At 41.6% G+C, this 21,429-nt stretch overlaps 1 protein-coding gene across 2 annotated transcripts; it reads left to right on the forward strand.

The window, feature by feature from the left end:
• Positions 1–1,168: 1,168 nt before the first annotated feature.
• wdr90 (WD repeat domain 90) lies at positions 1,169–21,159 on the forward strand. Of its 2 annotated transcripts, none has more exons than XM_061706438.1 (43): positions 1,169–1,449; positions 1,691–1,785; positions 2,655–2,831; positions 3,014–3,152; positions 3,241–3,414; positions 4,015–4,141; positions 4,795–4,859; positions 4,946–4,998; positions 5,100–5,249; positions 5,316–5,342; positions 5,435–5,503; positions 5,807–5,917; positions 6,124–6,269; positions 6,355–6,412; positions 6,576–6,694; positions 6,913–7,074; positions 7,165–7,286; positions 7,819–7,935; positions 8,565–8,800; positions 8,959–9,095; positions 9,305–9,435; positions 9,577–9,707; positions 10,184–10,345; positions 10,454–10,582; positions 11,118–11,251; positions 11,337–11,365; positions 11,449–11,538; positions 12,448–12,558; positions 12,637–12,716; positions 12,805–12,907; positions 13,120–13,241; positions 13,911–14,064; positions 14,620–14,810; positions 14,910–15,078; positions 16,033–16,153; positions 17,024–17,195; positions 17,803–17,925; positions 18,497–18,665; positions 18,772–18,902; positions 19,274–19,417; positions 20,170–20,286; positions 20,372–20,456; positions 20,550–21,159. In XM_061706438.1, exons 1-43 carry the CDS (start codon positions 1,437–1,439, stop codon positions 20,705–20,707), a joined length of 5,253 nt encoding a protein of 1,750 aa, XP_061562422.1. In that variant the 5' UTR covers positions 1,169–1,436; the 3' UTR covers positions 20,708–21,159. The 2 variants fall into 2 exon arrangements, with proteins under 2 accessions (XP_061562422.1, XP_061562423.1); XM_061706439.1 differs by having other exon boundaries at positions 5,103–5,249.
• Positions 21,160–21,429: the final 270 nt, after the last annotated feature.

Raw genomic sequence — 21,429 nt, forward strand, 5'->3', positions numbered from 1 at the left:
TGGATATATGGTTCATTTCAACATATGGTGTTTTTTTTTGTTTTTTTTATGTTTTTGTGTAAAACTGTCAGTCATTGTGATGTAAAATGTCCTGTTGTCACTGTGGATACGTTATTGTGATAATATATATATTTATCAAACTCTTACAATTGTTGTGTCAGTGAGTTAAATTAAAGATTTGATTTGGTTATATTTGAATGTTTTAATGCTGGTCGAAGCGGTTCTTACATTATTGGGTGCATCACAATTATGTATTATTGCGGCAGTTTATCTTGTGTTTTAAATGTCAGTTTACAGCATATGGGAAAATATATTTCCCATATGAGCTAAATAAATTCAGCTAAATTCTAAAAGATTAAATGCAAATGTATTGTACTTGAAAGTTAAATACAACTGAGCTGTACTTAGCAAAAATGTACAGTACAGGATGGAAAAAAAACGAAGCAACTTTAACATCATGCATAGTTTGAACATTTAATTTAGTGATTCATTCGTGTACCACTAGAGAGAGCCTGCATACCACTTGTGGGACTCGCACCCCTTTGAGAACCACTGCCCTAAGTAGTGCTATCAGTGGATCTCACAATGCATCTTGAAAAGTAGTCCACAACTGAGGTCAACAGAAAAGCCCAATATATCAGGATGCATTGCACAAATACAGAAGAATTAAGGGGGAGAAAATATAAATGAGTTCAATATTTTTAACGGGTGTTCCAGCAGCTAATGTTGATCCGGTATGTTGTAATGATGCTGCAGCGTTGATGTGATTAATGTAGTGTTTAAATTATTATTTTTTTTTTGTTCCAATTAAATCGCCCACTATGTAAAACAATCCTATATAGTGATTCGGGAGTAGGGAATGACTTATTTCAAGCACAGCCTTTGTTGCACGGCCATTATCAAATATTACTTAGTATTTTTTTAATGATTTTATTGTTATTATAATTCATCTTTTGTTGTTATGTTTTGATGTAATGGTTTTGCCTAAAATGTCAAGTCAATAAGACTGTGGGCAGTGAAGAGTAATACTGCAGTTATAGTTCCCCTGAACGTTTTGTTTTACATGCAGTTGGAATTCAATGAGGGGGGCCGGAACAATTTTCTTTTAACTACATTACCCATAAGCCAACGCGATGACGTCATATCGCCCGCGCTGTCATTGGCAACGGCGGTGAATGGAGCGGGAAGGATACAACTGTTTCGGTTGTTGTCAGTTCGTCTTTGTAATTCTCTTTCTGCTCCTGATAACTTGGACTGCTTCTAGCTCAGCTTTTAAAGTTTATGTAGTTAAAAAAAAACAACAAACAAAAACAGCACTTGTCCACAGAGAGGGCACTTAGTTGTGTGTTTAGCAATACTGTCTGTACGGAGGATGTGCCGAAGCTAACGTGTGTAAATGATTCGATCCACGGGTGGATTGGAATTGTTCCCCGTCAATGGCCGCCAAAGGTACGAATTTAACAGTTGAGGTGAACCTGCACTAATATGCCAGCTTTAATGACTTTAATTCCCTTAGCAGTTACACACTAGAACAAGCTTGATTTCTGATGTGTTGCCTTATATCGGCAGCTAGCTGAACCTCGACGAGGGCACTTTAATGACAGCCGTCTGCGTTCCTTATTGCAGTTATATCGATTTCTCAAGTGTCGCCTTGAACTCTGACTCAAATGACGCCAATTTGTGTTTCTAGATGATTGGCAGCATCCTTACGTCAACATATTCAAACAGTTCCGAGTGTCAGAGTGGCAAAAGGCATCCAAAGAAGGAGACGTGTCGCTATACACGGTAAATATTGTGATGTAATGCCGTGAACTGCACTTTATCTGTCATGGTTCAAACCCTCACTGTTAAAACGCTTGCTTGGACAAGTGGACACTTCCGGGTGGCAGAATGTGAGCACCGTTGACCTGAACTGAAACGATGATGAACATTTTGTTATGCTTGGGTTTGCGTCGCCAGATGTAGTGCTGTTAAGAGACCACAAATTCTGTCTTGATTCAAAATATTCTACTATTGATAAAGAATAACATTGAAAACATTGTTGAACACATTCACTGCCATTGTCGGCTTTAGAAGTCAAATATCCATCCATGTTAACCGGGAAGGCTGGCAATGAATCACGCACACAACATTAAACATTGTTAAATAATGTCTGGCCTATTTTTTGGACAGTTCTTTGGTGACTTTTTTTGGGGCAATATATGCGTGTATATGCATGTGTATAGAAGATTTTTACATGTGTATATAAAAGCTTACGGTTGCTGGGGGGGGGGGTTGTGTTTAAATTTCCACCCTGTCTATTTTTGAATCATCTTACCTGCGATTTGTGTCTTTTAAAACTATTTGCCGTCATGTTACAATCTTTTCAACTGACACTTCAAACATTCTAACAATGCGGTTAAGAAGAAGGCTAAAATCACAATTTTAGCCATCTACTGTTTTTTCACAATCACTCTGTCTTGGTCAAATTACATGTTAGTGTTTATTTATTAGTGGCGCCATTGGAGAAAGCCCAGTCTTCTGCCACCTTCAAGTATGTGTAATGTGACGTCACGGATGTCACGGTGAAAAGGATGGAAACGATTTGCAGTTTTCTCAACTGCTAACAACAGCTGTCTGTTTTGTGTCTTTTCATTTCCCACAAACCACCTTAGGACAAGACCCTCAACAGTTCTGTGTTTCGGATCAAGGGTTCTGTACCTACTGACAGCCACATTCAGATTCCTAAAAACTCGCAACAGTCTCTGGGTCTGACAGGACGATATTTATACATCCTCTTCAAGCCGAGTCCAGGAAAATCGTTTTTGGTGATCCTGGATGTTACTGCGGAGGTACTATTGCTGATGTTGGATACTGCGAACCACACATTACACATAAACTCAGCAGCTACTTCTTAAAGCGGTACCTTCATTTCTGAGATTGACGATGTCTCCTTCAATTGCATTCATTACATCAGATTGAATCAATGACATGACTGCTAAGTCCCTCCCTCTTTATCTGTTGTGATGCAAAGGATGGCCGCGTGGTCCGTATCTCCGTCTCCAACATGTTCAAAGAGTTCAAATCCACAGCCACGTCGCTTCTCTTCCCCTTCCAGTGCGGGTCTGAAGTTGATTGTAGTCGTGAAACGACAGCCACGTCTACACGACAACGTAAAATGCACCCACTGTTCTTAATCATACTGTGTAACGACGTTGTCGTCTTCTACGGTGCTTTGAGAGTTTTTGTTCCCGTGGGTAGGTTACGGGCCTCTGGCACTCCCCAAGGTGCATTGGACCTGTTTGATGATGGATCTGCAGCGTACGCTTACGACCTACCTCAACCAACTCTACTTCAGTCATCTGAAGAGCATCAAGCTGTGCTCCTACATGTGTGTGAAAAACATATTTACCAGCGACCTGATGCTTAATCCCGGTGAGACTCCCCAGCACAGAAATTACACGAATGATGTATTCACAATATAAATTAAACATGCTAATGTGGAGGATAATAATGACAAATGATGACAATTAAGATGTTTCTTGGCAGGACAATTAGGTTTTGTAATCTTAACAGTGGGATTAAAAATGCCATAGCATACAAAAATATACTCTATTAAAATCTTATTAAATGATATTTAAGATCAGCGGTGGGCGAGTATTTACATTTCCGAGAGTCTTGTAATATTTATTGCGTTAATTTAACTGTCCCCCCCTCGCCCCTACATTTGGTGAAGTAAAATGTATATTCATATTCATTTTGTATTCCTCGATCTCATTTAAGGAGGCAGTACAACTACATCATGATGCCTCTAAGAAGTGATTTATTCTCTCAATAAAACAAGATAATATAGGGTTATAATGAACATAAAATACAATTTTGTAAGCGCAAAGCCATATTATTTTTCTGACTTCATCCCGTGAACTAGTATTTCCTTGACACAAGCCTCATTCTATATCCTTGTATCTCCACGCGTGTCTCCATAAGCTTGTCGTCACCTCTCTCATCTCCTTGTCCAATCCGCTCTGGCTGCAGAGGTTTCCTACCATGACGCCAAGCAAATGGGCGTGCTGCCTTCAGACGGCACTGGACCCATGCCCAGAGACATGTCGTTTCCTGTGCCCAAGGGACTCACCTGGCAGAAGTGCTACCATTACATCAGGTGACATCTCCCGAAGGCTGAATTGATCTTTTTCTCCACTTTTGGACCTCAAACAATTTTTCCGTGCAGCAACTTTAATTGAGATTTGAATGAGATATTGACTGCTCAGGTAATAGCTTAAGATGAAATCAATAGCCTCTTTCACGCAAAGATTGTTCAATAATCCCCATTAGAGCTGTAAAAGCCGATACTGCGTAAGCCACCAGAACTTGTTGCTCAAAGCATCTGTATTGGAAAAAGCGGAAGCTGGGTTCAAGTCTGTATACTGGTTCTCACACGCAGCTGTGGTGCCATTGAGCAAGGCGTCAAAGGTGTAAAAACCGCTAACCAAGGCACGACAATTGGCCCCGTGCTGTGCGGTGTGCTTTGCAACTGTGATGGGTTAAATGCAGAGGAGCTTTTTTTGTGATTATGGGCAAATAAGTGGAATACCAGTGCCGTTTGTAGTACAGAACAGTGACCCGGAAACGTCTGCAAGCTCTTGAAGGCAGTGTAAAACTTAGGCTGATGTCGTTGAGCAACGTTAAGAGATCAATTTAAGCAATTCAAGCAAACTCTAGCCAATTATCATAATGATCAGTGTTTTCCAACCTTTCCTGAGCTAATGTGTTAATTTGTTTCCATGTGAGCCCTCACACGTCTTCTTCTATCAGGTTTCCATTAGAAGAAGATTTAAACAGTGGTATCATACGAAAAGGACCTTTAAAGGTGGAGGCCCGTGAGTATCTTAAGGCACCCAGAAAAACGCATTTCTTTTCATTTCAATGTGCCCTCCACTGTCGCTGACTATCTGATATTTTTCAGCAAATGTGCCCAGCCTCATAGAAGAAGAACCCCAACCCCCCTGCCCCGAATTAGTAAGATTGATTATCAACAAAAAGATACTGCTACTTGTGCAAACCCTTTCATCTTTTCCATGTGCAAATGTTTTTTTCTTCCATCGGCTCTGTTTTCGCAGCAGGTGATCAGTATACCCGAGCTGCCTGAAGTCGTCACTGAGGGGGTGGCTGAGCAGGAATCGCCACACCCCGGTCGACACGCCTCGCCCCCACCGTTTGTCAATGAGGAGGATGGGCTCATGCAGCACCCGGAGGAAGCAGAAGAGGAGGTGGTGACGCTGCAAAAACATGTCATTGCTATAATGGGCTGTATTTTAATCTCTATTTCTTGTCAGGTTGCTGTCAGTCCTGAAGAGGTGCAGGTAAGATAAAATGCTAGACAGTAAATGCAGTAGAGGCAGAACTCGTTGCATTTAGCCTTTTTTTTCTTTTTTCTCTCTCTCTCTTCTCATAGAAGCTCTTGCCAGACCCGATTCTCAGGCTCAGGAGAATAATTGGTTTTGGAGGAGCCACCACCAAATGTGTAGGCTTATTTAGGCCATATCAGTACAATGTACATTTCTATACTGTATGTTCTTTAGTCCACACTTCAGATATATACTGTACTGTATATACTGTTCTCGTTTCTTGTTTTCCAATCTCCTTTTTTTGCCATTGTTGCTGTTGGGCCTTTAACTGTGTGTCGAAACTATTATTATTTTTATTTATTTTATTTTTTTAAAGGCCCTTGGTGAGACAGAATGGGTAATATTGAAACATGCATCACACTGGCTTAACAAACACTTACAGTTAGACTTATGGCAGTCTGCTGTACTTTATATTTTAGGCCTTATGGACCATGTCCGGCGATTCTGTGGTCTATCCATGTCACGCTATTGTTGTCTCCATGAAGATAGACTCGAATGAGCAGAGATTCTTCATTGGCCACACTGATAAGGTAAATTGACCTCCAATGTGTTGGAAGCTGACTTTTGGTATATCCCCATTAGATGGGGTGTCCAGCTCAAAGGGGTGTATTAGATGGATGGATCATTTCAATGGCATCTTGACGCACTTATTTAGCGTGTCTCTGTTAGGCCAGAACATGCTTTCAGCTCAGCTCCCGATTTATTTGCGAAATAACTGTTTCTGTCTGTCTGTCAGGTGTCTGCACTGGCATTTAATGGCAACACTACATTGCTGGCCTCCGCACAAACTGGTAATTACTGTGTAGTTCGAATATGGAACTACCTCAAAGGAAACTGTGTGGCCATGTTCAGGATGCATGCTCATTCAGTAACATCTCTTAGGTATCCAGCTGCTAAACCGTTCCCTTACATGCACAGTAGATGCAAGCACTTTGCTCTCAGTAATTGTGTACTTTTCTTTTCAAAGCTTCTCACACAGCGGCAGCATTCTCTGTGGTGTGGGGAAAGACAGCCGCGGTAAAACGGCAAGTACCTCAGATGCCCCACCATATACTGTATTTGCATACGTATACTGTATTTCAAAAGCTCAATATGGCACCACCACCACCTCCATTTTATAATTTCAAATGCCGTGATTGCCTTTCTTCTTGTTTGGTGCAGCTGCCTGATTGTTGTTGTGTTTGACAGTTGCTGGTTGTGTGGAACACAGCCAATGTCGGCAACGGCGGAGAAGTGAGCATGTTTGCGAAGACAAAAGTGGACGTGGACATTAAAACCATGAAGATTGCCAACTTTGATGAGACAAGGTACGCTCGCTTCTTCTCTGCTGGTATTTCTGTACGCACCGTATGCATTGTTTTATGGTAAAAGTTTCTGTTGAGTAAGTTGAAGTGCTTTTGTCTTCTTGATTTTTCACTTTTCCCACCACTGAAGTGATGCTCTCTCAATAACGTTAACTTGGCAATTAATGGGGATGAAAAACCAGTGGGTCACTCTGTGTTTGTGTGCCGCAATGTGGTTTCAGGCTGGTGTCATGCGGTCATGATAGCATTCGTCTGTGGCGGGCACGCAAAGGCACGCTGCGTTCATGCCCAATCAACCTCGGTGAATATCGCCCGTTGGATTTCACTGATGTGGCCTTTGAGGAAGGAGACTCCCCCGAACAGCATCTTGAGGATAGGTTGCTGTGAGTAAGCAATCTGCAATCCTTTAATTCCGAAAGCGTGGGAATTTCTTCAGGATGTTTTTTTTTCCCTCTTTGGCTTTCTCACTGCAGCTTTGCTAGCACCAGGTGTGGCCACATCTTTGAGATTGACTACACTAGAGTTGTCATTAGAAATGTCAGGTGGTTGTTTCCAGTGCAGCAGCAGCAGCAGGAGAAATGGACTCTCAACAAAGGTGGGTTTGGCCCTGCCTGAGGTGTACTGCTTGTACTAACAACATGGCTGCCAACAGAGAGGCGGTAGTTCACAAAAGCACAGTCAGCGTTGCCGATTTACCAACTTTTCTTTTCTTTTCTTTTGAATATTAAAAAAAAAAAAAAGCAACTGGCAGGTTCCTGCTGAGAAACACACAACAGGAGCGGAGTCATATTCACATTGTTTTACACATGACAAGAAAGAAACTTGGTGGAAGGCAATGACAGAGTCAGTGGCGCTGAACATTTCCAAAGACATGGTGGCCATTTATACATTGCGAAAGTGGTGATTAATTGAGATGTTGGAAACTTTTGACCCAAGCTAATTGCTTCCAAGTTGAAAATAATACTAATTTTGAATAATATCATTGCTTTTTCTTCAAGCCAAGGCGAAAAATCATTTAAAACTGGAAATGGGTTTTATTTTAAGGCCTAAATGGCCAGCCCTAATTGGAAGAAAGGGATTTTTCTTTTAAATCCTGAAAGTGAGTGGAAAATCTGTGCATTTCCCAGGTCCAGGTATCGCCATCAATAGCCTGAGCGTGTGCTCGACCTTCTGTGCCACGGGGTCCGAAGATGGCTTCCTGCGGCTGTGGCCTCTGGATTTTTCCAATGTCTTCCTGGAAGCCGGTAGGCACATCGCAGTGCAGCGTAGCCTTTATTCGGAGCAACCAGGACACGGCCAGTCCCCAGATCATAATGTCATCTTCAATGCGTGAATGCACAGAGGAGTGGCGCATACTGCGCAATTTGACAACAACCAAAAGAGCTGGAAGTTAAGACTTTCACAACATTTTTATCACCTGAACGAATTCAGCTCATGTGTTGCATTTAAAGTATTTATTCATTGAGATATTTCGATGTTTTTTTGAAACCGATAAAGCTTTTGTTTTTTCTTTCTCTTCTCTCAAATATTCACTCATTTTGAATTTGATGCCTGCAACACGTTCCAAACAAGCCGGAACAGAGGCATGTTTCCCACTGTGTTACATCACCTTTCCTTTTAACAACACTCAAAAAGTGTTTCAGAACTGAGGACACTCATTGTTGAAGCTTCATTCATTTTATTTCCACTTTGAACATTAAATATCTTGTCTTTGTGGTGTATTCGGTTGCATATAGGTTGTAGTGGGGTTTATAGTTTTGTTTACACTTAATGTTATCATGATGCTAAACATTTTAAAGATACCGACCGATACCTCACCAATTCTCCGTTCTCGCATCATTTTCGTTGACGTTCCAACCCAATTGTTTTCTAGAACATGAGGGTCCCGTGAGCCTGGTATCTGTGTCATCTGACAGCATGCAGGTCCTGGCTGCCACTTGTTTTGGTAACCTGGGTTTCCTTGATGTGAGCAGCCGGGGTTACAACACGCTAATGAGGTCGCACACTGGCACTGTGTTAGGCTTCAGTGTGGATGGAATTCGCCGGCATCTCACGACGGCTTCTTCTGACGGCTCTGTGCGCATTTGGTCGATGGACTCCTTGCATCAGGTCAATCTTTGACATTTTATCAAAATCAATAATATGTTTGCCTCCGTTAAACCCTCTCAAATAAGAAGTGCTGTTTTTTTTAGAGCAACTCCAAAGCAACTGCCCATTCTAGTAATGCCACTGTTTTTGACTCACGGTTGTGTCCATGTTGTTCACAGCTTTATGACTTTGTGTCAGAGGATAGGCCATGCTCAGTGGCCTTCCATCCCAGCGAGCAGATCTTCTCTTGTGGCTTCAGCTCAGGCATTGTCCGAGTCTTCGATATCTCCTGTGGCAAGCTCTTGGCTGAGCACAAGTATGGGCCCAGCCGTAGCTTTAATTGTATTTGTGTGTGTTTTTGTAGTCAGACTTGTTCTTAAACATACAGTAAGGCATGCGTCTTGTGGCACATCCTCACATTGACGGCAGCTTTGGGCACAATCTGGTTTCATTTTATTGCATTTTATTATCAACATGAACAGCGATTGTGTTTTTGTCTCCATTGTCTCCATCCTCATATGATAGTCATCACAGAGGTGACGTGGTGGGTCTTGCCTTCTCCCCCAATGGAGACTGTATGTACAGCGGTGCCTCGGAGGGCTCTCTTGCCCTCTACAACTCCTGTGACAATGACAGCCACGTGATCCGAATTGTCTGTGCGTATACACCTTTTACTCGCCAATGTGCAAAGCCAAATCACGTTCATTGATGACACGGAGCTACTCCTGCCAGTTGAAATATTAAATGCCTCCGACAGCAGAATCACTGCTTGATTCCCTGAAAACCTGACCGTCTAGGTGGTGTGGTTGCCCGAGGCACTGGGCGTGCTCCAGATGCTCTTACAGTGAGCAGCGACAGCCGCTGTCTGGCTTTTGTCGGCCCCTCTGAGTACACCATCACCATTGCTGACGCGCTGTCGCTAGAGGAGGTACCTTTTTGAAACCCGTGCATCTGAAATTCTACACTAACACAACTCAACTCACTTCACAACAAGCAGCAGTTCGCCAGATAGTGAACAATTCTTCAACAAAAGAGGCTTCAAGTTTACTGTCAAACTAACAAAGACAATTGCACGTTTTATTTAAAGAAACCACATAACTTTCCCTTGAAGTCTGCTAGTGGAATGCTGACATTGAATAGGAAAACGCCATTGACATGCTAATGAATAGCATCGGCGTCACGGTGTTATAAGCCTTATAACAGTGGTTATCGGAACACAAACGGTGGAGCAACACATCTAGACAGTTACTATAACAAAACCCACAGGCATATATTCCTTAGCCTCGTAAAGGTTGCAGAAATCTTTTAGTAGAAGCGTGGGTAGAGGTGAGGACGTAGCTTTCCTTTAATTGGCAGCAGTGCGTTGCACTATTAAAAACGTTGTTTCCATGTTTCCTCAATCAGTCGCTCCGTCTCGATGTGAGCATTTTGGATTCGGAGAGCACCTTTCTGGATTCTGCGCTGAAAGTCTGCTTTTCGTCAGCCTCCCCTGAGCATTTGTTGGTCGCGACATCTGCTAACAAAATCCTCTGGGTCAACACCAAGACGGGTTGTCTGCTCCGGCAGGTAACACATTGCGACTGACTATTTTAGTTCCTGAAATCGTCATGTGACATTTTCATTCCCTACGAAGCAGTGATTTACTTCAGACTGCTTTTTTTGTATGCGTGACAGGTGTCCAAGGTGCACAAGCACTGGTGTTCATCTCTAGCTGTGAGCCAAGACCGCCGTTTTTTGGTCACAGCGGGACATAATGCAGTCAAAGTGTGGGATTACAACATGCATTTTAGTTTGAAGTCACAGGTACACAGAAAGCAATTCATTTACATATTTCACTGAATCCAGTTTATCTGGATAAGATAAGACGAGATAAACTTACACAGTTCTTACTCCCATTGGTATTTTAATATGAGTCAGATTTATGCAAAGGACTGTTGAATGAAAAGGCGTTCTGACATTTCATAAGATAACCTTTATTCTATAAAGCAGTTTTCCCAACCTTTATTGACCACATATTTTACATGAGAAGAATCACACGGCACACAACACAATTAAACAAGTCTATACAGTATACTGAAAAAATGATGATCTCCTCTCAATTTCCTCACAAATTGATACAAGCTGATACACTGTTGAAGAAATGGCAAATGGTGGATACGCAGGTTAATGTGGCCTTTCTGACATCTAGTGAAAGCGCATTTAATTGTTCTGCTTGACGCTTTACGTCACTTGCATAGATAGAAAGTGAAAATGGCAGAATTCTTGCGGCACCCAGCTTTATAGTACGAAAGCTTTTGTTTTGTGCCATTGTAACTCAAGCATGTATTTTGTGGAGCAGATGTTTATAGGTCATAGTCAGCCCATCAATCAGGTGAGCTTCACCCCTGCACAAGATGGTGTGGTCTCAGTGGGGGATGCCATTTTCCTTTGGGACTTCCTGGCACACCCGGTTGACTTGCTACATACATTACGGTACCAATCACTATGATATCTTGATTCTTGTCTTTCGAATGTAAATGCCTGTCTAACGTTTCCTGGATGCTGTCTTTGCCCACAGTTTACCATCGCGATCTGTGCCCACCTCAGGTACAGTAAATGTTGCGTTCTCCTTAACCTCAGCATTCTAACTACGGCCGCGCGCGATCTGATTGACCGTTTCAAATGCTAAGCTGTGGCTGAGATGCCTCGGGATAGGGCGCCTCTACCCTTGTCTCCTCCGCCGCCACTGGATCTGAGTGCCATCGAAGGCGAGCTGAATGGTAATAAAAAAATATATATCATTAGAACCACCTCTTGGTATGATGTAGCACTCCCTTTAGTGAAAAACACAAATAGTAAACATAATGCCAGTTTGTCATTGTTGACATTGTTTTCATAATGGGTCTCTTTAGCTCTGGAGTCACCAAGCTTTTTGGAACCAAGAGCTACTTTTTGAGTACTGATTAATGCAAAGCGCTACTATTTAGATACACACTTATGACGTAACAGATTTGCTCAAAATACCTTTAATTATATGATGTAAAAATGAATGATATTCCTCTATGTGACGACACTGATCATTGTATGATTTTATACACAGGACTTCAACACTGATTATGAAAGATAGGAGATATAATATATATAATACATATAATATCAATATGCTACACGTTCTATAAATCTCTGCGTTTACATTTTTAAATGATCACTTCTATAACATTCCTAGGAAGTCACAATGTCTTATCACAAGTGAGGATTTGTTTTTGTTTTTTAAATTTAATTTATTGATTTATTTTTAAGAACAGGCCCGCAGGCTACTCATGTAGTCCCTGGGGGCTACCTTGTGCCCGCGGGCACCGTGGTGGTAACCCCTGCTTTAGATCATGCCGGTGTCTAAAGGTGTATGTCTTTTACTTGAAGACTAAATACACTACATATTCCACAACCATGTATGTTTGGGCATCTATCTACATTTGTACATATGAAGACATTTCAAAAGGTTTAAGCTACAAACAGTTCAAGTCTGCATGGTTATGCATCACCAAGCTTCAAGCAGCTTGTTGCGTAGCAACAGAGTTAGAGCCATTTCCTGTATTAAACTATTTGGGTCTGTGACAGGGATACATTTCGTCGCTTCATCCTTTCTCTTTGACACTTGTGTAATGCAGTCTTAACTCCATTTGTTGCAGTCACAGACGCTGGTTCAGATTCCAGCGCTCATCCCAAGCCTGCCACATCCTTTTTAAAAATCACAGAATTAGGTGATATCATCAAACTAAGTACCAACCCTCAAAGCAATGGTAAATCCCCAACTTCCCTGCTTCATGAAGAATAAAAGATAGATATATATTTACAGCGTAATGTTTGCCATTTTGTAGATTTCACTGGGAAGAGACGGGTGCGTCCAGATTGTTATAGACACTTCATACCACGTTATAAGAATTCCATTCCTGATGAGGTAAAAACGTCATGCCTACATACAGAAATGTCTTATTTTGTTTTTGTTGTCGTTGTTTTGACCAGTCCGAATATTTTCTTTTACCCAGACTGCTGTGACACCGCAGCCAGGCGAAGCATGCATGATGCTGAAGACAGTCATTGGTTACAATGGCAATGGGCGTGGGAACCTGGTTTGGAGCCCGGACCAAGGTTATCCTCATTTACTGCATTATAAGAAAAAGTAAAACAAGCATGTAAGCTGTACTAACAAAGGCATTCGTGTAAATTAAATTCAATACAAATTATAAGAAATTTGGACGAGTTTACTCTAGCTCCTCTTCTCACAGGAGACACCGGAGATTGTTTCGTGCTTTCCTGCAGCTCTTTTTATTTGTATTTTTGATTTTTTTTTTATGTTACAGGTTTATTTGCATACTCCTGCGGTGGTGTGGTGGTGGTAGAGAACGTCAACTCAGGGCATCAGAGACACTTGCAGGGCCACAGAGAAGAGATATCTTGTCTTGCAATCTCAAACGATGCTCGGGTATGAAGGCACCAGTAAGGGTCCACTATTACTGGAAAATGGCAGTGGAGAAATGTGATTATACTGCAGAGATTAGAGAGAAGTCACCTCAGGAAGAAAAAAAAAATGAAGAGAAAGTGGACCAAAGGAGCAACCGGCAATTTTCTCAGCAGGGGCGTAGCTCGTATTTTGGACTGCTTTCTGTTTTTAAGCCTTGAAGCCTAATCGCCGAGTGGTGCAGTAGGTGCCTCCCAGAAAGCACTCTCTCTCCAATTACCTGGCAAGAAAAAGCGCAGCAAGGCTTCTATTTTTAAGTCAATTTCGCTAGGAGAGACAGACAGACAGAAAGAGACATACAAATGAAAGTACAGTCAAAAAGATTTTACTGATTCTTCTCTTTACTGATGTTTCTGTTAGGTTGTCAAACTCATTTTTGTCACGGGCCAGATTGTAGTTATGGTTTACATCAGAGAGCCGATATGACTGTGAAACCATTTAACTGTTCTGTATAATCGTCTCATCATATTACAAATTTGCAAATTGATGGATAACTACTTTTGAAATCAGACGTCAAGGAGTGGTTATGTAGTAAAAATAATTATGTTTGGATTACACGTCAACAAAAATGCGCTTACTTCTGGTAACAGCAATGATAATTGTTTCAGGAACCTTGTGTTATCATTTGTTCAGATGATGGCGTCCGCTGCAAGCAAAAGTGCCAACCGGAGCGTCATTTGCATTTGGGCCATTCAGAGCGGCGCTTGTCTGAATACCTTTTCCTACCACAGAGGGGCAGTGCAGAGTCTCGCGTTCTCCAAAGACGATCGCTTCTTACTCTCCATAGGTTAGTGGGGAAAAGCGAACAACAAAAACATTCGATGCGGTGTTCCCCCCGCAATATTGCGCTTTATCTACCGTAGCCCTCCTGTGATTTTTGTGGAATGTATGTTGTGGAAATCCCCGCTATAGCATTTAAATGTGCGGTTTATAATGACTGTTTAATGGGTTGAACGCCGGGAGAACAGTAAACCACAAACACAAATGAGCACAACCATGCAGTAGCTGCTGTCAGCCACAGCTCACGCCCAGACACTCACGTGCAGACTCGCCGACGTCACATCCCACCCCACCAGGCCCCGCCTCTTAAAGGCGCAAACACTACAATCCGTTCAGTATTTTTTAGGCTTGCAATTTATGTGGTCAAATACATTTACAATGTGTTTCATAAGTGTGTGTGTTTGTAGCGTGTGGGAGGGGTAAAACTATATATATTTTTAAAAAGAATCTCTTGCTTATTTTTACCGAATGTGGATGCGTAAGCATTGGTTCACTGTAAACTCAAACTGACGATTTCTTTTGACGGAAGGCTGATCCGCTTCTATTGACCACACCCTGTTAGGAGACTTCTCTGACCCAGTGGTGGCTGTGTGGAGCAGCACCACCTTCCAGATGCTCTCCAAAGAGAGCGTGTTGGGGCCGATCCACGACGCAGCCTTCAGCCCCTCTGTGGCCGCTCAGCTGGCCTGCGTGGGCAGCCAAGGTGTTTACTTTGGGCTCTTCCACAGCCAAGGTCAAGATGGTGAGCTCAAAGTAAGCAAGGAAACAATGCCTTGGAGATTCAATCACACTATTACAGATTACGTGCTCTGGTATACAAAGGCCTGACATCATCCCTGACCATGCTTTTAGCTCCAGAGAGTGAGAACGCCAGTCGAGGTGGGCGACGTGGAACTGACAGCTCTGTGCTACCATTCGGACTCCTTGCTGTTCACCGCCACCAACAGAGGACACCTTTGCGCTTGGGACATCAAGACACAGAGCTGCTTCATGACATGGGAGGCTGACGAGGGAGAGATTGGTACAAATTCGGAATTATCTAGATCAGTGATTCCCAACCACTAGGCCGTGTGAGCTTGTCAGTTATCCACAGGGAAATTATCCAATATTACTCAGTTGGTCTGAAAACTACCGTATTCATTAAATTGTGGAAGGGCCATTCCACTGAATCGGTGCAAATTCCTGTGGACCATGTGACTTGTGGAATATTCCGAATTTTTCAGAGGGATAAAAGACTGAGCTAGTGTAAATTAGTTTTTTTTTTCTATCTAAAATAAACATAGCACAAATATTTTAAATATATATTTTTTTTGAATAAGTTATTCTTTCATTGTAAAGTCTAATTTTAGTCAGCAGGGCCATGCAACAAATGCTATTTTTCGAGTGTTCAAGGTAGTTAAAATTAATATTTTAAATTGTATTTATAAAATATGCAAGCAGATCAATGTGCAGGACACGTCACTTAATAAAACCAATATTTTAAAGTTAGTTGTATCATGCATTTATGCATTTTATTGCCTGGGGACGCCAATAGCACCGATTCAGTGGAGTGGCCCAGTAATGTATGTATATGTACTATAAATATATAAATATCTTTTTTCATCTATCTATGCCAGTGATGTACAGTGACCGGCAGAACAGTTAAATGCTCTTCCACTAAATGGCTGACTGGACATGAACGTCTGTATCCACTTGTTATTCATGCAACAGCAAGATTTGACACTACGTAAATTGAGATGAGATCATCATTATTTCTTATACATAATATTTGGGGACATGTAAAATATGTGCCTTGACTTCAAAACGATTGGGAAACAGAGGTCTCGATGCGCAAAAAGCAGCCGTTGTCTCCCACCTTTGGAGGAAGAAAAAAAAGGGTGATGAATTTGCGCAGCTTTCCTGCAGCGACACAGAAGCCTGATGCTTTGTGTGTGTGTGTGTGTGTGTGTGTGTGTGTGTGTGTTTTCTGTTTAAGGTGTACTGCTGTGCCGAGGGAATATTCTGTTGACAGGCAGCAACACCCACTGGCTGCGACTGTGGGAGGTAGAAGGTGTGCGGCGTATGAAGCCTGCGGGCAAGGCGTGCAGAAAAGACAGGTTTGGAGCTCCTCAGCATTTATCTACTGAACATTATTCATATCCTATTATTTATAGGCTTACCTCGCCAGCCGATCGCAAGGCACATATACAGTGCCTTGAAAAATATTTGCCCCTTTCTCAAATTCTTATTTTATATCATTATTATTTTATGAGGTTATAAACTGTCGCAAATTATTATTTTTTGTTTGTTTTTACACAGATTCTCAACATAAAAAGATTCTGGTTAGAAAACCTACACAACCAAAATCTTAGGCCACTTGGTTTATATAATGTACTTTATCCAGGCGCGCATATTAAAAGGTTGAGTGCTGTCGCCATGAATATGTTTGAAGAGTTTTAATGTGCCTTTTCTTTCATTGCATGCGATACTCCTAACAGACATTATGATCTAGACTGAAGGGTGGGTACACACTCGTGTGGTTGTTATGGTGATTAGTATAATAATTGAAGTAGATGGCGTCATATTGAAGGGGGATCATAAATGTAGACATTTACAATCAGAAAAGGATCTGAATGTTCATTATCATAAGCTTGGTACAATGCTGCCCCCATACAACCCTGTTCATCGAAAAGAGGTTATGTTGTTTACTTTTTTCACCAAATGGTCAAGACAAACTCTTTTAGAATAAATTCAGAGCAGTTATCTCACATACCCAAATAAGTAACTATATAATAGTTGTGCCCTTTAGTTTTCATTAATTTCACAAAGAATCCTGTACAAAAAGTCTTTTAAAAGGTGATTTTTTTTTTTTTTTTTTTTTTTTTTTTTTTTTTTTTTAAATGTGTTTGATAGCCAGTCACCAGGGACTGTTGAATGATGTCATTTCTATTTTCACAATGAGCTCATTGTCTTTTTTCCTCCCGAAGCGGGACATCGGTGGTGTTGAAGCAGGAGATAATGCTGGATGGGACCACGGTCAGCGCCGCCTTTGACAACACAATGGACATGGGCATCGTGGGCACCACCATGGGAACCTTGTGGTACATAGACTGGTTGGACAACAGCAACATCCGGCTGGTCAGCGGCCACAAGAATAAGGTAACAACGTCTGATGTGGTAAATCGCTTGAGCACGTAGTTATCTGGAAAAATGTGACTACCTGTACAGCAGTCTCCCGTTATTCGCGAGGGACTGAGCGACTAGAAAAAAAAATCTAAATAAAAAAGAGCGTTTTAGAAAGAGCACAGAAATTGTGAGTCTTGGGTTCCAGAGAAAGAAATTGCAAATACCGCTAGGTGATTTTGTGAAACGTGAACGATGAATATGTGGGGGATTACTGTACTGCTTTCCCCCTTTCTTAGCTTCTTTTATGGATATTAAAATAGAATAAAACTGCTGCATTGCTTAGAGTGCCAAAATAAACCCCTACATATGAACCTGACTGACTGCAGAGTTAATGATTAGTAGGAGCAAGGCAATCACACATTTGTACCGCTGAAAAACAGCCCCCTGCTCTTGGTGTCGGAACCCTCGTAGCAAAAAAAATCAATAGAGGAACTGCAGGCAGGCTGTCATTAATGTGACTCTATAATTAAAAACCTGCTTTGAGTACTATACTTACAACGCTGGTTTTAGAATAAACTCGGCGTACGTTTTTCTTGCTGAATTGTTATTAACATCTCAGTGCAACCTGTCTGTTTTTCAGGTGAATGATTTGGCCTTTCAGACGGATGAGACCCACTTTGCCACCTGCAGCGAAGACGGCAGTCTGAGGGTGTGGTCCATCCCCGGTAATGAACTGGTGGTGCAGTTCCAGGTGCTCGACCAGGTGAGGACCGTCGAATGTAATTCACGTGGAAACAGTTTGGATTGACACTGACAGAGAGCTATTAATTTAACAATGTGTATTTGTGCTACCGAGCACAAATACACATTGTGTGTGTGTGGTGCCTTGTGGTGCCTTGAGATACGAGTGGTGCCTTGAGATACGAGTTTAATTCATGCCATGACCATGCTTGTATCAAAACACTAAAGTTATATTTCCCCATTGAAATGAACGAAAATATAATTAATCCGTTAATCCACATTATGGAATGTTTTTTTCCTGCACCCCCTCAGAAAACACCAAAATGTGTTGTGGCATCTTGGTTCCAAGGAACTATGTTGAAGTGGGGAGGAGTTTCATTTAGTTAGGCTATAGCCCTGTTTAGTAGAAAAGTAGTGCTTTTCCACCATCTTGTGGTATCTGTAGCCAATTGCTGAATCTGTACAGTATTTATATTCCGTTATTTATAAATTTAAAAAAAAAAATGGAAAAGTATAGAAAATCCTTTCGACCTGGTGAATGTTGCGTTCGTTCTCAGGTCAATTTAATAATCGTGTGCTTTGCTCAATTCCAGTCCTGTACCTGTGTGTGCTGGAGCCCTTCTCCGGGTATGCAGCGTGTGCGCGTGGCGGCGGGATACAGCGACGGCACCCTACGCATCTTTCGGCTCGCCACCTCTGAAATGGAGAGGAAGCTACATCCCCATCGCGTTGCTGTCACTGCCGTCCAGTACTCTGCCAACGGTGAGAAGCGGGTGGAGGCCTTGATACATCTTGAATTGTTTCCGTCCCGATGTTTTTGACTGTAGATGATTTATGGGATAATCCAGTGTGCTTTAATTATAAACAGGTGACGTTATCCTCTCTGGTGGGAAAAACGGTCTCATAGCTGTCAGTCGTGCCCTGGATGGATCAACCATCCGCGTTTTCAGGGACCACAAAGCAGCAGCCATCACCACCATCCAGTGTGTTCGTGAACAGGTCCGATTCTAGGGAGAGGGCTGTTTCGAACAGACAGATACATAGATAGATGCTTCCATTTTTAATTCTGCCGCAAACTAAAGTATCCCCTCTTGAACTCCTTCATGTCTTTAAAAATGGAAAATTCTCATGAAGTGGTACTTCATTCGACAGCTCGAGTGCTGTTACCGAGGTTTCGGCCTCTGTTGCAAAAGAAAAAAAAAAAAAAAAAAAAACGGCCTGGCATTTCCTTAGCTCAGCTCTCAGCAGCTCAGTTACACAAGGTTAGAGTTTTTTGCGATGCTTTTTGAACTTGTAAAAAACGTTTGCCAGAATTCTTCTCCTGACATTTTGTGACATTTTTTTAAGCTATTTGCTGCTCTTTTCTCCAGTGTAAGGACTTTGGACTGGTTGGCAACGAGCTGTGGTTGGCTGCCAGCGTTGACAGGCGCGTCAGTGTGTGGGCAGCCGATTGGTTCAAGTGCAAGTGTGGTTTACTCGACTGGCTCACACTTCCTGCGCCACCGTATTGCCTGGTACGTCCTACTGGCAAAGAGCAGAAAATGTCACTGCAAATGTCGAGTGCACCAATTGCGTTGTGCTAAAATCAATCATTCAGTTTTCACGATATGTTCATGACATATGGGATTACACATAAATTAGCCTTCCGTTTCATTTTGGTGCAACATGACATCAAAAAAGATAGAACATTTGAATTTGTTTTTGTTGTATGAGTCAGAGTGGAACCGTTCACCCCACCTCAATAGGCAAGAGGTAGAGTCCCATCTGTTTATTCCCAACATCTTAAGTCCGAAGGAAACCAGAAAGTTGTCTGCTAAAAACGTTTTTAACAGCGATGGTTTCGTTTTCTTGTCCCAATGGAATGACCTGTTTTATCAATTAACTTGTTGTGAACAGTAAAACCAAGTAACAAAAATGATTTGTTATCATTTCGCCACGTATTACTCACATTGTAGTTCGCCGAGCACATTTCAAGAGACTTATCCTTGGAATGGTATGAGTACAAATGTTTGGCCACTTATGGTAAGACTTCAGAGTTTTATTATTCTGCTACATTTTTGCATTTTATGATGACTAAGTGATTCTGGTGAGGACACCAAAGGCACTTTATAGTGATATTGACCCTAAAACTGCAAAGAGGGTATGTTACACCCAAACTCACAGCTGCTTCTTGATTCAAAAATGCTGTCATTTCTCATGCTTGTGCATTTACTGCATTTGTAAACTATGCAATTTGTTTGATGTTAATATATGTACTGTATTATAGGATGAAAGCCCACCCCCCAGCCTGGCTGCCTTCTGCCCAACAGATCCCAGTCTGGTAATCTACACTGGTTACGGGATAGAGAAAGAGCTGACTTTCTACAGCCTCTCGAAGAAGAGGGTACCTGTCTCATTTGTGTATTCCTTTTATGAGCCTGCATTGCTGACTGATTATTTCATGTGGTTTTTGTTTTGGATTTGACAAGATAATCAAAAAGATGGCTCTGCCTCACTGGGCAACGTGCTTCAGCCTCTCTTCCAAGAGTCAACTCATAGCGTTGGGATCAAAAGGTAAACTGTCACCTGGTAGTCCGCACGAGGTTCAAGCCTTTTTGACACGACTGTCTGTCTCACTGGGTGTCTGACCTCTCGTTGTACTCTCAGAGCGAGTGTTGAAGCTGATCAAATGGACCAGCGGCAAGTTCCAGGACTTCTTCCAGCACAGCGACTCTCTGCAGACGTGTTGTTTCTCCCCCTCGGGGACGCTCCTCTTTTCTGTGGCTCATAATGAGATAATGCTGTGGGAGGTGAATGGCCTCTGAGAATTTTTTTTTTTTTTTTTTTAGCTCAAACCTTGTAGGTTTATGTCATACAACATGTTTTTGCCTTCTCATCTTTTATCTTTTTATGATAAATTTTGAGGAAAGGAGGCAATAGTTGTTGCCACTTTGCTGTCCACGTAATATTTGAAAATACTGAAAACACTGTTTAGAGATTTTCATTGTGTTTTTTTCTTTTCTTGCATATATTTCCAAAGAGAGGCTTCTCCTCTTTGTTGCTTTTTGAAATTGAAGTAGAAAAATATGTTCCAGAATGTCTCGAAGCCAATGCCCCGCCTACGCCTCTGCTGTTGTCACTCAGCATTGATACAAAAGTTTCAGATTGTCAAAAGCTGATTTTAGAGTGTCTGGCACATGTGCTAACCATTTGTTCACCGTGATGAACATTTTATATGCAACCCTTATCGGTTTTGAAATGTAAGTAAATCAATAATTTTCAGCAAATACGTAATTTTGTATGTTTATTTTTTTTAATGTTGTTACAACTTTCTGCTTTCCCATTACGGGGTCGGCACATGACATATTTATTTTTTTACAAATCACAAAATTTGAAAATATTTTACTCTAACCCATGCAAATTGAGCATTAGGATCTTCAAATTATTATTATTATTATTTTTTTTTTTTTTTACAATTGGCCAGGTCATTTGTAAATGAGGTAAAAATAAAATGTGTATCGAAAATAGTTTTTAAAAAATAACACTA

Source organism: Phycodurus eques, chromosome 19 (genome assembly GCF_024500275.1).
Source record: "Phycodurus eques isolate BA_2022a chromosome 19, UOR_Pequ_1.1, whole genome shotgun sequence".
Classification (NCBI taxonomy): domain Eukaryota; kingdom Metazoa; phylum Chordata; class Actinopteri; order Syngnathiformes; family Syngnathidae; genus Phycodurus; species Phycodurus eques.

Bases quoted from the DNA above. Each gene is read 5' to 3' on its own strand.
- wdr90 (XM_061706438.1), top strand. The intron at 3,415-4,014 runs GTGAGACTCCCC...CTCTGGCTGCAG, and splicing joins CGACCTGATGCTTAATCCCG to AGGTTTCCTACCATGACGCC. The intron at 18,666-18,771 runs GTGAGAAGCGGG...AATTATAAACAG, and splicing joins CGTCCAGTACTCTGCCAACG to GTGACGTTATCCTCTCTGGT.